General features: G+C 40.4%; 1 protein-coding gene across 2 annotated transcripts in view; it reads left to right on the top strand.

Moving 5' to 3' along the window:
- The window catches only part of ANKFY1 (ankyrin repeat and FYVE domain containing 1), a 33,041-nt gene extending 16,021 nt beyond the window's left edge, over positions 1–17,020 (top strand). For both annotated transcript variants that reach the window (XM_068416007.1, XM_068416008.1), the window contains exons 9-25: positions 265–333; positions 1,075–1,274; positions 1,702–1,799; positions 2,203–2,425; positions 3,399–3,497; positions 4,708–4,861; positions 5,737–5,905; positions 7,091–7,209; positions 7,562–7,718; positions 8,667–8,867; positions 9,933–10,109; positions 10,539–10,686; positions 10,951–11,041; positions 11,374–11,498; positions 11,719–11,865; positions 12,351–12,441; positions 13,183–17,020. In XM_068416007.1, coding sequence (XP_068272108.1) covers positions 265–333; positions 1,075–1,274; positions 1,702–1,799; positions 2,203–2,425; positions 3,399–3,497; positions 4,708–4,861; positions 5,737–5,905; positions 7,091–7,209; positions 7,562–7,718; positions 8,667–8,867; positions 9,933–10,109; positions 10,539–10,686; positions 10,951–11,041; positions 11,374–11,498; positions 11,719–11,865; positions 12,351–12,441; positions 13,183–13,315 — 2,401 coding nt within the window. In that variant the 3' untranslated portion in view covers positions 13,316–17,020. The remainder of the gene's footprint in view (positions 1–264; positions 334–1,074; positions 1,275–1,701; positions 1,800–2,202; positions 2,426–3,398; positions 3,498–4,707; positions 4,862–5,736; positions 5,906–7,090; positions 7,210–7,561; positions 7,719–8,666; positions 8,868–9,932; positions 10,110–10,538; positions 10,687–10,950; positions 11,042–11,373; positions 11,499–11,718; positions 11,866–12,350; positions 12,442–13,182) is intronic.
- Positions 17,021–17,076: the final 56 nt, after the last annotated feature.

Below are 17,076 nucleotides of genomic sequence, written 5' to 3'. Positions count from 1 at the left end.
TCAGTTCTGATAGGTCAAGCTCTTGTGCTTTTTCCTTGAAGGATAGCTCGTACATTAGTGTAAAGAGTTACTTACTACTAAATGAATTGGAATCATGTCCACTAAAAGGGTAGATTGCTCTTTCTTTCAAGATATGCTTGTGCCCTTCTGAAAGCAGAGGCAAAGATTAACCCTGTAAATCTGTAGGGGCATGTTGGTGACCATGGACAAAATCTTCAGCATCTCACTTATTACTGATGTAATTGTACTTTGTTCCAATTGCAGGACACCACTACATGTGTCAATTGTGGTCAGGAATGAACCTGTATTCAGTCAGCTTCTCCAGTGCAAACAGTAAGTCTCACTTAAACGTAAAATATGCTGAGGTTACCTTGTACAGTGAAGATATGAGAACTGGTTTAACAACTCTTCTGTGCCTTTTTGCCTTTTAATAAGGCTAGCAATAGACTGGGGATGCAAAAGTGTAAAGGCTTTGCATAATTTAAGATGACAGAACAACGCCAGAAGCCAAGTAAGTTTTTGCCCTACTGTAAAGAGGAAGCAAACTGCACGTCAGTGTTCTTCAAAGAGGACTAGGTGAAATAATGTAGCAATAACTTCATTTGTAGTGGAGCTAAAAGGAGTAATAAGACTCTTAAAATGTCTGAATATGTTCTTGAGTTCAACTTGGATTCTGCTTAAAGCTAATACAGGTGACTTAGGGTGATGGAGCCGAATACTTCATTTGACTCAGTTTTCTTTGTAGTTGAATTTGCAGTTCTTGTACACAATTTACTCAAATACAAGAGGATTTGCCTCTTTGTTACATTTAGTGGCAGCCCAGATCTACTAGGGTCATGCCTCTACTAGGAGCAATGAGCTTAAATCTCGTAGTCACTAAAAGGTGTCTTGCTTGTTTCAGAGTATTCACAAATTCTCTGAAGTAACTGGAGCTACAGTAGGCTTCTTGGCAAGCGAAAGTTGTCAGTGAGGTATTAGATAAACTAGTACAGCTGCTCAGACACTTGAAACTTAAGCTGCCTTGGGGACCACTTTTTAAGGTATAAATTGGGGAACACTAATTCTTATTTTTAGACTAGACTTGGAGCTGAAGGATCATGAAGGAAGCACAGCTCTGTGGCTTGCAGTTCAGTATATCACTGTATCGTCTGATCAGTCTGTAAACCCTTTTGAGGATGCCCCTGTTGTAAATGGAACCTCATTTGATGAGAACAGTTTTGCAGCAAGGTTGATCCAACGAGGCAGCAATACAGATGCTCCAGACACAGTAACAGGTAAAACAGAGGTTTGTATTTCTGTGTAGGTGGGAGGCTTGTAAGTTCATAGCTTAATCTTAACCGCACTCTGAGGGGCTGAATGAGATTTCAACAGCATTTGCTGCATAATAAAGCTGCTACCACCTACCATTTACCCAGAGCTGGAACACTGATAGGTCCCAAGCTGAGCTTGACTTGCAGGAAGTGACAGAAAATCTGGACTCCTTGCCAGGTCCTAACATCCTCTTTACAGTTTCAAAATGTGTAATCACTAAATGGTAGCGCACATGACAGTCCAGCATTGCAATGGGACAACTAGTAGGTAGGATTTTCCTTGTTGGCTTCAAATTTTAATGTTCTAAGGTAGTGGGGAGGGTGTTAGCACACTTAGTATCAAAGTGTGGTTGGAATAGCACTCCTAATAGTGTTCATGGTTTTTCCTTAGGAAACTGCTTGCTTCAGCGGGCGGCTGGTGCAGGAAATGAGGCAGCTTCTCTCTTCCTAGCAACTCATGGAGCAAAAGTCAACCACCAAAACAAATGGGTAAAAGCAGAAACTTATAGACTATAGTCTGAAGGTTTCCTTATTTCTCTTCAGAAATAAGATAGCAGAGATGTCTTGTTGCTAACCATAGCTTAAAGCAAGTTGGAACACCTGCTGAGCTTTTTGCATCTTTTCAGATATCTACTAGTGATCAGACAACTGTTGCATTCTTGTGGCACTGTTCTTGTAGTTCACCTGTTGTATAACATGCTTTTAACACTTCCTTTAGTGCCTGTTGTAATAAAGTCCTTAATGTAGGCTAACTCATGTAGTTTGAAAGTCCTAAGGAGCTTCAGCTACTAGGACTCTTCACAACAATTTTTGTGGGCATAGTGATTTAAAAGCTACTTCTCTTCTGGGTTTCATGTCTCAGTCTGTTAACCTAGTACTCTGTTTATTAAAGGGAGAAACACCACTGCATACAGCCTGTAGGCATGGCCTAGCAAACCTGACAGCAGAACTTCTGCAACAAGGAGCCAATCCAAACATCCAGACAGCAGAAGCAGTGCTTGGTCAGAAGGATACATCTTCTCCAACAGCAGAGAATGTTTATCTGCAAACTCCCCTTCACATGGCTATTGCTTACAATCACCCAGATGTGGTGTCAGTCATCCTGGAACAAAAAGGTAAGTTTTTTTTTTTCTGGTTCAGACTGTATTGATGCAATTGTGGATCAGCGTGTCAAGATGGCATCTGAGATGTGTTTTGACAAACTACTAATAAAGCATGTTTTCCTTTAGACACTGTTTAAGTAGAGCAGTTGGTAAGACTGGCTAAACATAGTGTTAACAAGCTGATGATTTGAGTTTAAGGCTAGAAAATTAATTTGCCGATAGATCTTTCTTAAATCTCCACTGTAGATAATGGACTTGAACACTTAGCCCCAGGATGTATTCTAGCTGTGCAACTGAGATCACTTTTCTCTCCCTGTCAAGGCATTTGGTTCAGGTAAATGCTGGAATCAAAGGTGGATAAAGGCATCTTTCTGTGGTGAGACTTCTGCCTCCCTCAACTCTTTCAGTAAGAGGATTTTGTACAGAGTAATGCTAGTATTGTAGTAGAGTCGAGACTTGAGTACTGAAATACTAGCAGATGACAGTTTTAAATGCTACTAGTTCAGCTTCTCCTTTTTAGCAGCGGGAAGGGAGTTTGACAGCTGGAGCAAGGCCTATTTTGTCTCCTACTGTAAGTGGGATTTAGAGGGAGTAGGTGAGTTGGGGAGAGTATCCTCCACACCAGGGAGCTGAGAAGGAGGGATGCTGCCACCATCTTGCAGTACAGTCTCCAGTCTTAATTTTCAGAGCTTTGTATAGGCCACTCTGTTTGGAAATGGAGGTAGAAAGGGGCCAGGTTAAGCCTCTTAGCTAAAAGTTGAATGTGTTTTAGTATAAGTATTAAGATTAGGCAGTAGTGGCAAATATTACCTGAATCCTAAGCAGTATTGCATTTGGGAAACTGAAGGTACCTTGCTCAGATCTTTCAAACTGTTGAAGGAACAGCCTACTTCAAAATTTGACGTTGCTACTCCTGCAGTTTTCAATGTCCAACTACAGGCCAAGTACAAGAACACTCCTAATTCCTTACGCTTTTTTTTTCTAGCTAATGCTCTTCATGCTACGAACAACTTGCAAATTATTCCTGACTTTAGTCTAAAGGACTCGAGAGACCAGACTGTGCTGGGATTGGCTCTTTGGACAGGTATGTGCCTTCAAAACAAGATGAGAATTTACAAAGATATGGAAGCTATGATGTAGTAAGATTTTTAAAACAAAACAGCAAGTGTGTGTTCATGTCCTGGCTTGTGCTGCTAGCGAGAAACTATCAAGGAGAGCTTTAGATGATTCTTCAGCTTTTAAAACTGAATGTTCACATCTGACTTACTGATAGATTTCTAGCCCTACACCTTTCCTTGTTCACTGGCGGGTAGTCTGGAGCCTCTTGCCCACAACTGTACTTGCAGTGCTGTGGAATTGTTCCACTGCTAACTCCTTGATAGTTTTAATATCGGATCACCGTATTGTGTGTTCATGGTTAACTGTTCTAGATGCTGGTTAATACTGTAATGCTGACCTTTACAGAGGGAAGGTGAGCTACTTTAAGTAGCTATTAAGGGGAATGGAACTTGAAATACTGATTCAGAAGATGCAGTCTTATCTGAAATATGGAGGGGAATGCTTTGGGGAAAACTAGATATTTTTGTTTGCAGCCAAGTGACATTTCAACAGTATCAGGACATTGCCAAAAGAAAGAGATGGTGTGGTCACTAATGAATCAATTTAAGTATGGTCCTACTGAGCTGGAAACAGCAGCTGTATAGGGGATGACTACTCGTGTTCTGGACTTGAGATGAGGCAGAATGCTTAGTGATGTTAGTGCTAGGTGTCATCCATATATAACAGACATCTTCACTCTCCAAGCTTTTCACTTTCCTTTCCAATGAAAGGAAACCAAAATGTAGCTTTCTCTGCCACTGCTCTTATCTGCTTCTGAGATGGAGGAGGAACTAAGCTAAGCAGGGAATAGCTTATGAATGTAATACCAAAGTTAGTATGTTTGTTGGACAAAAGTCTGAAGTGATATGAAGGATTAGGCTAGGTAGGGTTAAGGAGGACTCTCGTTGCCAGAACTAATAGGAAAACTGTGCTGTATACCAGACCATATCTTATGTCTTTAAGCAAGACCAAAAGGACTTAGTAATCAATATTCAATAAGTCTGTAAACATATTCAAGATGGGTAGAGTCATGAGTTGGTTTAGCTCATATATGAAAATTGTAATAGGCTCTAGCATTGATTCAGTGCATCTCTTACTGTAATTACTGAAAATTAATAAAGCTTCAATCTTTTATTCTTCAGTGTGTCAGTTTTATAGAACTGAAGGTAAAATACTAATGAGCTTTAACTCTTTAGGCATGCACACAATAGCAGCTCAGCTGCTTGGATCTGGGGCGTCCATCAATGACACAATGTCAGACGGACAGACTCTACTACATATGGCAATACAGAGACAAGACAGTAAGAGTGCACTCTTCTTGCTGGAACATCAGGCAGATATAAATGTCAGGTAAGATCTTAACTGATACAGCACTCAACTGGATATATATTTAGGAGCGGGTAGTGGTGACTGCCTTTATATAATGGCTTGAAGTCACTTTCAAATCATGGTTTGTGCATAGTTATGTGTTTGGTGCTTTTTCTGGCACTAGTTATGGCTGAAGGATTACATATGTGAACTTGGACCTATATATAGCTCCATTGGTCTATATCTCCTCTTGAGGCTGCAGAGGGAGGTGCCACTTGATTCTAGATAGAACAGAATCCTCTGTAAGACTCAAGTCCTAGAGGCATGGTACTGAGCTTCTATAGTCTCATCTGTTTGCCAGCTTGTTGGAGCTGCATGTTTTCTACCATCTAAACTAATTAGATGTAGCTCCAGCAACAAAATTCCAATAGAACTTACTCCTGAGTATCTCCCAGACAAATTAATATTTGACTGAACAAAACATTTATCTGCTTACATGACCGACAGGCTGTCTTTAAAATTTGGATTGCTATACTGTAACGAATGTCCTACGTGCAAACTGCCTAATACAGCTGTTCTAGCTTCGGGTTTTAAATGGTATTTCTGACTGTTGCTTGAAATGTTACCACAGTGCAAAGCTGTTTGCTTCTGTGGCAGTAGGCCTGCTCTGAAGGAACTCTGTTCAAATAATGGCTGCACTTAAGGAAATGAGTGTCTTTGAGCTAAGAACACTAACGTGCGTTACATAGCTGTGATGAAAACTAACATGGTGTGCTTGCTTGGCCGTAGAGATATGGTCTTACCACAGAAAAAATACACACATGAGGAGAATTCTTGGCTTTGCCAATGAACTACTGTAACATGAGGGCTAAGTTTATAATGCAGTAGTAACACACTTCCAACTGTACCTATTGCAGAACACAGGATGGAGAGACTGCCTTACAGCTAGCTATAAAAAACCAGCTCCCTCTTGTGGTTGATGCTATTTGTACCAGGGGAGCAGACATGTCTGTGCCAGATGAGAAAGGAAATCCTCCTTTATGGCTTGCCTTAGAAAATAACCTGGAAGATATTGCATCAACTCTGGTAAGACTGTCAGTTGACTTAGTCTCACTTTTGTGCGTCTTTCTAGCAACAAAGGTGTCATCGGCAAAAACAAACTCAATGCATGAAAAGAACAGAGTTGACCTATATGACTAACTTAAAAGATTTCCCAAGAAAAAGGAACTTTAATAAAGACTGTAGTCTGCATAGCCAAATATCTTGCAGCCACTGTAACAGAAGTATAGAATATGCTCTCTGGATTCCTGATTCTGGAAAGAGTAAGAATCTACTAAAAACATCAGTCTGCAGCATACCAGACGTGTGTAATGATCAGCTTCCTGAATAAAACTGAACACCCATATGTATGCTTTAGAGTATGTGCTGGTTTTTATTGCATCTTAAAGTTTCATCAAGAAGGCCTTTAAAGGCTTATATTTACTTTTAAGACTATTTACTTTCAGGCATAGGTGATCCAGCAGGAGACTTCTTAGGAGATGCAAGTAGACCACCTTACATGTCCTTCATAAGGAAACTACTTGAAAGCTTTGTCTCTGACATCCAGTTATTGTCTGCTACAGACAACTATTTAAAAGCTGTGCTGATGACCTGAGAAATACATCTTGTAACTGTACTTGACCATTTGTGCTGGTATTGGATGAGAATTTTTATGGAGTCAACACTGAAACTACTCATACAAACCTTGTAAATAGTTTGTAAAGTGGAGTGAAACAAGTCTTATTTAAGTGCCACAGTGACCAAGTAAGTAGTTCTGTAGTAGAACACAAATATTAGAAATACAGTTCCTGGAGAAAACTATCTCTGTTTAGCTGAATGTATAGGAAAGCAAGTAAATGGGCCAGACCTTCAAAGGCAATGTCTGCTGATGCTAGTTGACTCGCTTTAGGTACTTGTCATTGCTGAAAGTGAAAACTGATACCCAAACTGGCTTAAGACCTGTGTATTCAGAGTACCTGGGTGAATATCTGAATTGTTAGTAAACACTATCTAATTAAGTATTACACAGTAGACCAATAAAATATTGGTCTGAAAGACATTAAAATAGCTTCCTGAAATTCAGTGACTCACAAGAATAGATAAGGCATCTCAAATTCTACCTCAAAGGGATAATGTTTCAGAAGCATTAGTCAAGGACTATATAAAGTAGTAAGAGCCTGATGAAAACAAACAAACAAAAAATTCACTGCCTCATTGTGCTTCTCCTTCCAGGTTAGGCATGGCTGTGATTCAACCTGTTGGGGGTCAGGACCAAGTGGCTGCTTACAGACTCTTCTTCATAGAGCTATTGATGAAAACAGTGAACAAATAGCATGCTTTCTTATTCGCAGGTCAGACTCCCTTCTAAAATACAAACCTGCTAATGTGCGTGTACGTATTTTCCTGGCATAAATTAATTGAATGCTATTTTGAGCTAGTAACAACAGGTATGTGCTTCATTAGACTTTTGGTGGGTGGATGGCACTTATGGAAGTCTGACTAATCTTGAAGACACATTCGGTTATCTATTTTAGCATCATGTTTTAGTGTGACTCTTGTCATCAAGAACCAGGAACTTGGGCCTGTATAGAATGTGTCAGCAGTTGCTGGATCAGCTATTGTGAACTTTTTTTCTGACCCTTGTTTGGAACTGTTCAAATCTGGATTAAATGTAATAAATTGACTGTATTGTGTTTGTTTCAGTGGTTGTGATGTGAATAGTCCCAGAAAGCCAGGCCCAAATGGAGAAGGAGAAGAGGAGGCTCATGATGGACAGACACCCCTACACTTGGCAGCCTGCTGGGGACTAGAAGAGGTGATCCAGTGCCTTTTGGAGTTTGGTGCCAATGTCAATGCTCAGGTATGTAGCAAAATTGTGCCTCTAATATAGTAAAAACAAACTTCCCTCTTAGCTGTGTGTTTTGCTTGATAGGAAAAAGAACATTTTCCTATTATGGCTGAGCCAATGTGATGACTGGCTGCAGTTCTACTTTCTTTCCTGTCCCTTGTTACCAGCTCTAGTGCTTATCTGCCATACGATGGGTTGGTTAATTCAAGGAGCTATACTGAAGGCAGCTAATGATACAGAAAACTTCTTGCAGTGTTAGTTTTCTGATGTAATGATTGGAATTCAACTCTTCTGTCCCTAGTGTGAATTAAAGGCAGGAGCAGGTCTGTATTCTGCTGCAGTTAGTCATTGGATCAGCTATAGTGTAAAACTCCAGAATACTCTGCTTTGTTAGTATGTTTGGGAAGTGTCTTCTGTTGCTGAGTAAACTGAGGTGATGTAGCTGTGAGTTACACTTCATTTTTGATTACACAGTAATCCTTAAACAGAAGCTTGACAAATAGCAGCAAAAGAAATAAATGCATAACACTTCTAGGTCCTGATGCTATTGAAAATGACATCAAAATGAATGACAGAACACATAGTCACAAAGCTTACACGGCTGTAAACTGCGGCTTGCTACAGGCAAGTGATTAAGCACCTTAGTTAAATTTGCTAGACTGATGTTTGAATGCTCCTCTCTGCCCCCAAAATGTCTGACTCTGTGGGAAATGTTTCTCTGAGCTACTTAAATGGCTGCGTAGCACAGGATTGAGGCCAGCCTATTTGGGGAAACAAATACCAATTTGCTTTACTTACCCTAGGGATTTGAGCTCCCATTGCAACTGTTTGGTGTCCCAGCCAAAGGCAGCTGGGTATGTCACAGAACTAAGCTAGTAAGTTTCCTTGCCTGTTCAGAATTAGGGAAGGATTTGTGTGTTACTGAATCTTCATATAACAAACTTCCTGGTTTCCTTTTAGGATGCAGAAGGAAGAACTCCAATCCATGTTGCCATTAGTAACCAACATAATGTTATCATTCAGCTTATGATTTCCCATCCAGATATTAAGCTAAATGTACGTGACAGGCAAGGAATGACTCCCTTTGCATGTGCTATGACATATAAAAATAACAAAGCAGCTGAAGCAATTTTGAAGAGGGAGCCAGGAGCTGCTGAACAGGTAAGGTGGGAGTATTCAAAGCATGCTGGTTGTCTTAACTGCACTAGTCCATGGTAACAGATGTTCCACAAGCAAATTCTGCTTTATTCTTTCGTGGCTTTACATGCAATATTGATTGCAAGATGCCAGTTTTCTGTAGCAGGATTTATTAGGAAACTGTAGGTGTGTAGGTGCTATGTGTGAGTAAGAACATCAAGGGTTAGTGCCTCATCAAACCTTATCTCATCTTGTCAGTACTAAATTGAGGAACAGGCATATGTGTATATAAGGAGAAAGTTCTAACTCTACTCTTGTCTTGTGCTGGACTAGTACAAAAATAATCTATTACCTAGCTTTCCTAAAGCTATCTAAAATAGAAACCCTGACCTAAAATAACTGAAGAATAGATGTTACACTCCACTGCTGAACTATAAAACCTCCAACTGTATCTTCAGGCTTCTGGTGTGACAATTCAGGCAGCCATTTGGGAGTTTATCCTACCCTATGTAAGTTTAATTATTACTAAAGTATTTGAGTGTTTAGTGAGCTCTTGTAATATATCTAAAAGATGGTTACAAATACAGCCAGTTCTAAATATGCTTTAACATCAGCTTCAAGGCAAAGATGAACGACAACATGCACTTGGTATTAAGCCAAACAACAAATACTTTGCGTCAGTGTGGCAGGATTGCATGTTGCTTCCTTCTCTGGTGTTAACTGCCAGATTGACTCAAGTTTGTTTCATTTAACTGAGTTTATCATTAGCTGTTGCTCAGTACTTACTACAATAACTGTTAACCTTTTGTCTGTCAATACTCTTCAGTGTGTGGTCAAGAAATGACAAGGTTATAAAGTAGTCTGAAGCAGAATAGAGTGAGCAGTTGCAGCTGATAATTTCTCAGTTCTGTTTATGTGATAGTCACATCTATCAAATAAGTCTCTAATGTCAAGCAGTGAAAGGAAGAAGACTACAGTTCACCTCAAGTAGAAGGAGCAAGTATCTCGGTGAAAATATGTCCTGCTACATACTAACTTGCTGTTCTGCAGAAATAATGGATTTCATTTCACGTGCCCTTTCTGCCACAGGTTGATAATAAAGGTCGGAATTTCCTACATGTAGCTGTTCAGAACTCAGACATTGAGAGTGTGCTGTTCCTGATAAGTGTACAGGCTAATGTAAACTCTCGGGTCCAGGATGCCTCCAAATTAACACCTCTCCACCTGGCTGTACAAGCTGGCTCAGAGATCATTGTGCGTAATCTGGTATGTACTAGAGTCATGTTTCCTCTACTTAAAAATGCACATTCTCCCTTAATGCACATTGCTTGTAGGCTGGAGAAGTCAGCTGAACATGACACCACTTTTTCTGAAACAGAACTCGGACTTGCACAAAGTTTCCTTAGCTTGTACTGTTAGCTGAGCTGCATCAGTAGCCTTCGTATGAGCATGTTTGATCTGCAGCAATCCCTAGGTAGTGTGGCTCGCTTTAAAGGAAGAACCTTACCTTGCGCTTTCTGCAGATTTGAACATGACCACAAGTTGCAGCAGCTCAGTACAGCTCGTTTTGTATATGCTGGAGGCCTAGAAGTATCTCTGTACAGTGGAGTCTTGTGTGCTTCATTCTCAGAAATAAACTGTTGGCTAATAGCCCTGAAAACATCTGTGAACATATTCCTTCTTGCATCTTGACAGTTGCTTGCAGGTGCCCAGGTGAATGAACTGACTAAGCATCGTCAGACTGCTCTTCACTTAGCAGCCCAGCAAGATTTGCCCACAATTTGTTCAGTCCTTCTGGAGAATGGAGTAGACTTTGCAGCTGTAGATGAAAATGGAAATAATGGTAAACTTCTAAAGATTTACAAGTAATGTAAACACTTCAGTAGGTCTGTTAATATCTCCTAGTGGTAGAGAGAGTGAGCCCACTGAATGGGCTCACTCTTCAAAGATGAAAAGGAGAAGGAAAGTCCAAGAAATCAAAGCTGGTGGCAGGAGTTTTGGAGAGGGAAGGTGGGGGCAGTGGAAGGGGAGTGCTTAATGTTATCAGGCTGTAATTACTGCTGACATTAACTACTTCAGATTCTTGAAGCTTCTCTCTGCTTTTCAGCTCTTCATCTGGCAGTGATGCATGGCCGTCTAAACAATATCCGGGTCCTCCTCACAGAGTGCAATGTAGATGCAGAAGCCTTTAATATTAGGTAATTAGTAGAGTCTTAACAGACTAAAAGAACCACAATGTATTTTAAAATATGTGCTGGTATGAATAGATTAAAAACCCCGAAGATTGGACTTGGATTATAGTATTTCTAGACTAATTTTAGTCAAGTGTGCAGAGCATGCTGTGTCTAAATTGTGTGGAAATTTTGTATACCAAGAAAGGGAAGTTAAAGTAGGCAGTTGTGTGTGATGTACTGAGTTACTTTGGTTCAGACGTAAGCAATGCTATACCTAACTTGAAAACAAGGAGAGTTTCACGAGAAACTGTAGTAGCAAGCAGACTTTCATCAGGGTGGCACACTCTCTTCCCCAGAGGCCAGTCACCGATGCATATTTTGGGACAATATGGGAAGGATAATGCAGCAGCCATCTGTGACCTTTTCTTGGAGTGCATGCCAGAATACCCTCTAGACAAACCTGATGCTGAAGGAAACACAGGTAGGTGAGATTCAACAGCTATTAAACTTGAAAGTCACTCAAGTCATATTAATGGTATGTCACTTCTAAAGCTGGAATAATTGGCAGCAGTTACGTTAAATACAGTGAGATGCAAACATTACATGGAAACTTAAAAGAACTAAAGATCCCACTGTGGACTGAGTGTAACACAAGACCTACCACTCTGTTAGAAGGGAAGTGTCTGGCTTTTATTTTTCAGTGCTCCTGTTGGCTTACATGAAGGGAAATGCAAACTTGTGTCGTGCAATAGTGAGAGCTGGAGCTCGTCTTGGAGTTAACAATAATCAAGGAGTCAATATCTTCAACTACCAAGTTGCTACAAAACAGCTTCTCTTTAGACTGCTGGGTAAGTACTACTTGCTACAGTTGGAGAGTGTTTTTAGCTTTTGCTTCTGAGGTGTCTTGGTGGAGGAAAGGACTCTGGACATCTGACTGAGATGACAGTAATTCCAGAGGGGCTGAACTTCTGAATATTCTACTACTTTAAGTGGTGGGTAGAAATACTCATTTTTCTCATGATCAACTGAAAAGTTGCCCAGTGCAGACCTGTCATACTTAAATACTGCTTTTTCTGGAAGGACAGACATAGAGGATCTTGGGTGGTGTTGTAGTCTAATGTAGCTTAAAGCCTAGACACTGCTTTTAATTTGTGCTGTATAGTTGCTGTGGATAATGTGGTTGATGAAAGCATACACTGTCTACAAACAAGACTGCAGCTATGGCAAGAGTAGATAAATACTGGATGCAACCTAAAACTCAAAGCCTCCTTAATGTTACAGTGGACTGAAGGTGTCTGAGCCCATTTTGCCTTTACATTTTTGCCTCTAACAGATATGCTGACAAAAGAACCTCCCTGGTGTGATGGCTCCAACTGCTATGAATGCACTGCCAAATTTGGAGTCACGACAAGAAAGCATCACTGGTAATATGACACATCTCGCTGTGCTTACAAGGAAAAGGATTCCTCTTCCAAATGTAGCTAGGCTTGTTCCTTCTGGTGGTTTAGGAAACCTCCATTTTAATGTAGGTGTATAACCAGTAATCCAGCTGAAACATGCCACCCTGTCCTAGTTATTAGATCAGTAACTTGTGATCTGACTTAAATTGTATCATCTTAAGCAGTTTGTGAGCTTAATATTCTGATTTGTTGGAAATGAGAAATCAGGTCCAAGTTCCAGTAGTGAAACAGAGGATTTAGATGCCCACTTCCAGTAGTGGGGTTGACTTGCTCTGAAACAGGTGACAGATTTGGGCAGCCACTGCCAGCTTCGGTTAGGGGTGCTGTTTGTAATGTAGAAATGACTGGAGATGCTGACAGAGTTGCCTTGTCTTAACTAGTCTGAACTTCTACAAAATACTGGGTTAGATGGATGTTAAGCTAAGATTTTTCTCTTAGCACAGGTAAGACTGCCCAGTGTTCCAGAGAAACTGCACGTGCATCAGTTGTACTAGGTGACTGACTAGTACAGAAGCAGCATGTGTTTTTGGCATTAGCATTCAGTTACTACATGAGAGAGATCAGAAGATACAATAAAAAAGTAGCATTTCAATTGCTGCTGTACCTTTTTAGTGATGCTATCATTGACGAAGAATATCAAACAGTAAAATCATGGTGTTCACTATGAGTGAACTCCCTTTTCTCCCACCCCTCTTCTATCAACAGCCGACACTGTGGACGCCTGCTCTGCCATAAGTGCTCAACAAAGGAGATTCCTATCATTAAATTTGATCTGAACAAGCCAGTTCGAGTTTGCAACATCTGCTTTGATGTCCTGACTCTGGGAGGAGTCTCCTAGTATGCCCTGGAAGTAAAGGGATTCCCAGTCAGTGCTCCTGACAGCAGCTCTGCTTACAAGCCCTCTGGATAGGGAAGAGGACGCCTATACATGTCTTCTGCAATAGACTGAAATAATTAAGGACCCTGTTAAGATGTATTCTGGTATAAATGACTTTGTATGACTGTAAGTGTACTGGGCTGTGATAGACTTCACTAGGAATTTGAGTGGATCACTGAAACCAAGTGACAAAAGAATTTAGATCCTCTTTTAGTTGCAGTGGGGTATGGAAGCTAAAATTGTGAGGCTGATGTTTGAATCGACATAAAACAGGTCTGTCCTTGACATGGTGCTTTGCACTGAGCAACTCTATTAAGTCCTGTGGCTTTCAGGCTGCTTAGTAGAGACAGCATTAAGTTTCAGGGTAACCAGGTATCTTTATTTGCTTTGTCTTAAAGATAAATGTTCCCTTTCTAGAGAAGACTTCTTGTGAAGCTAGACTGAGCTGTTGCAACCACTGTTCATGTCAAGAAACTCTTCAAAAATGGGGGTAGTTCTAAGCATAGCTCAAGAATTGTGGCCTTACAACAGAAAGCTTTACAACATCTGATGCAAAGCAGTCAGAATTGCAGATCCACATCTTGATACCTCCTCAGTAAATGTCTCGTTAGCTTTAGCATGTTCAAGAGAAGTGCAAGATGGTTTTAGCCAGTAAATACTCTTGCTCGTACCTGCTAGAGCTGTCAAAGTCTTTGTTGCACTTTCTTATTTACGTTGCTAGTCTTTCCAGTTCATTAAACTTGTATAAACGAACATAAGTGCGCTGAAAGGCCGAAGCTTATGCTAAATGGAGAAACACTAAAACTGGTTAAGTAGTCTAACTTGCAATACAGCAATAAATGCTGAAGTGCATTATGAATCCCATGAGGGAGAGTAGCACTTTCCTTTGGTTTAAAGACCCTGGTTAACTGCTGCAGGGGAGTCATTAACTCTACCAGTGTAGAATGTGCTGCACCTCTAGACATTAACTTTGGGTCCAGTTTCAGCAGGATTGCTGGTGAGTGGGAGTGATTTTGGAGGCTTCCTATTAACGTTAAGCCTCTGGCCTTGAAGGAAGGATTCTGAACTGGCAGTGTGGTACCAGGCATTTGGATTAAGCTGGAGTATTTTAATCTAGGCTGGTTGTGCTCTCTTAAACATGCTGAATCTCTAAAAATCCAACACCACATTGTCTAGGTAAACAGGAAGAAGCTTTGCTGATAAAGATGATGGTTTGGTGGGCAGAGGCTTCAGTCAGAAAAAAATGTGTACTTAAGCAAAACTACATGCCATGTTAAGGCTGTTTTCATCCCAAGAGATGAACCTAATTTAGACTCAACTCGGCATTCCCCATCTCTACTCCATGAACTGGTGTGCATTTATTTAATGACTGTTATCTCCAGTGTACAACATGGACCAGATGGTGACACATTACCCTGTTTGGAATAGTGACTTGTCAGTCTTAGAGTGAGATGAGATGATAGACCAGACTGCTGCTTTTATGGAGACTTGCTTGAGGTTTTTTTTCAAACTTGTACAAGAAAAGGATGGGAGAGGGTGTAATTGCTGAGATTTGCACGATGAATTTCACATCAAGTCTCACTTGACCTGCACTTTGATCTTCCAGTATGCATATATGATAACTGGAATCTCACCCTTGTAACACTAGAGAAGAATAATAGATGATAATACAAATTTGCTTCACTGTTTAATGTCTGCTGCTGTCACGTTCCCACAGAATGCCCTGGGTGACACAACTGGTCTCTGTAACACAGTTACTAATACAAATGGTGCATCTTTCGCATAATATTGTAGGTGAATGAGGTGGAAAATACTGGTGTCTAAAGCATGTAACTGCAAGCTACTCTTTGGGTTTTTTGAGTGAAATAGATGATGGAAAATATTGTACTTCTGGTCCATTGCTTTCTGATGTTTCAGAACCTCACTGGTTGCAAGTCTCTAGCAGTAAAAGGTAACAATGATGGAGGGAAAGTGCATTTGGTGAAAGAAGTCTTTACTGTATCCCATGATAATATGTTGATGCCTTCTTGTTTGGAGTTGCAGCGCTGTGGAGCGGTTAGTGTGTGCTCAGAATACTGCAAGATAATGGTAGAAGGGTGTTCTTGCAAGGCCACAGCCTATGGACTTCAACTTAATTGGAAAACTGCACAACATATAATTGCTAAAGCATTTAAACATCACTTTTTTCAGTGACACCTCTGATGGAAGTGGCAAGGGAACAAGTAGCTCAGTTCTAACAGAATAAGCAATCTTTTGAAGGATGAAAAGTGTAGGTCTTGTGAAAATTCAGCTTAACTGAATGGCAGGTTTAAGGCTGGCTAGTTGCTCTTTTAAAAAGTAGAGTATTAATTACAACTGCCTGAAACTCTGGGAAAGGTCTGGGAAACGATATGTGATGCTCCTAGTTTGCTGTTTACAGCCAATGCTGTACCAGCTTGCTTTCTCACTGAAATCTGAAAGGAAAGTTAAGGTTATTGATCAACTAATGTACAGCCTGAAATGTTCATTAAATTTAAAGCAACTAAATTCAGCAAATTTGATCATTTTAAAGTGCCTTTGAGAGTTTCTTTCCAGCTAACTCTCAATAGCTTTCTGCCAGAATTAAAGGAGAAAAGCTCACAACTTGAACCAAAACCCAAGTTAGTTCTCTTCTAGCTCTTCAGCTAAAGAGGTTGACCCCACCAAACAACTGGTGGGGCTCAATCCTTTATGCATGCTGCCTAGTATTGGTTTGAACTCTCAGACCTCTGAGATTTTTTGGGGAGTTTTGCTGGCAGTGCTCCACTGCAGGGTACAAAAGTGAATGGAGGCACTTGGTAACATAGTAGTGGTCAACGCATTTCTAACTCCATAAACAACTGCTCTTCCTTCTTGTAGCATACTACAGTTGTGACCAAAAACCCTGCTCCTCTTACCCCTGCTGTCTTTAAGTGGTATCTATTAACTTGAGACTCAAGTCTGCCAAGCATTGAACAAAAGGGTGTATGGAAAAGAAACTTCTGTCCCTGGGAAGTGATGCTGTCAAACCAGGCTTCAGGCACTTCAGCAGGGCTGCATGGCAAGTCTGTGGTGGTTCATACTGTAGCTGTTTGTTCTGAGACTGGATTCCTTTTGATTGCAGTCATCCAGCACTCTTATACAAGCACAAAGTGTGGTCTGGCTTAAGTCTTAATTTGTGTATCTGAAAAAGGTGTAGTCACTGTTTCACACCACTAAGTGGAGCGAGAACCTTAAGTGCTGAAGGTACTAATGAGCATAGCAAGTTGCTGGCTAAAAGCTGACAGATGCCTTAATGACTTCCTGTGCTGGAGATCAGTGGCTTGTACAACTTCTCATGTAGCGCTTATAAATTAACATGTAACAATACAGGAGGCCAAGGCTGGATTTTTTTTTTGTAGATCAAATGTTAATAGGCAAGTCCTCTTTTTCCTGTAACCAGCAGAGCTGGGTACTGCAGCAAACTCATCTCTAGAAAATCAAAGCTTGTATAAGTGACAAAAATAACTGAACTTTCTAATACCATCTGTGAAATAGAAAAGGAAGTGTTAGAACAATGGCATTTTATCTGCAATGTTTGTCTGGAGTCATTGTAAAAATGTATTTTTCCAATATGCATTACTTTGTTGTGTAATGATTCGACTTGTAATAAAATGCATAACTAGATAATGCATTGTGAGGTGGAAACCTTGTTAAGAAAGTATCTTCTCTTGTAGGGACAGCTG

This window comes from Nyctibius grandis, chromosome 18 (assembly GCF_013368605.1).
Source record: "Nyctibius grandis isolate bNycGra1 chromosome 18, bNycGra1.pri, whole genome shotgun sequence".
NCBI classification, from domain to species: Eukaryota; Metazoa; Chordata; class Aves; order Nyctibiiformes; family Nyctibiidae; genus Nyctibius; species Nyctibius grandis.
The sequence above is the reverse complement of the archived record's forward strand: the minus strand, read 5'-3'. Positions and strand labels throughout refer to the sequence as shown.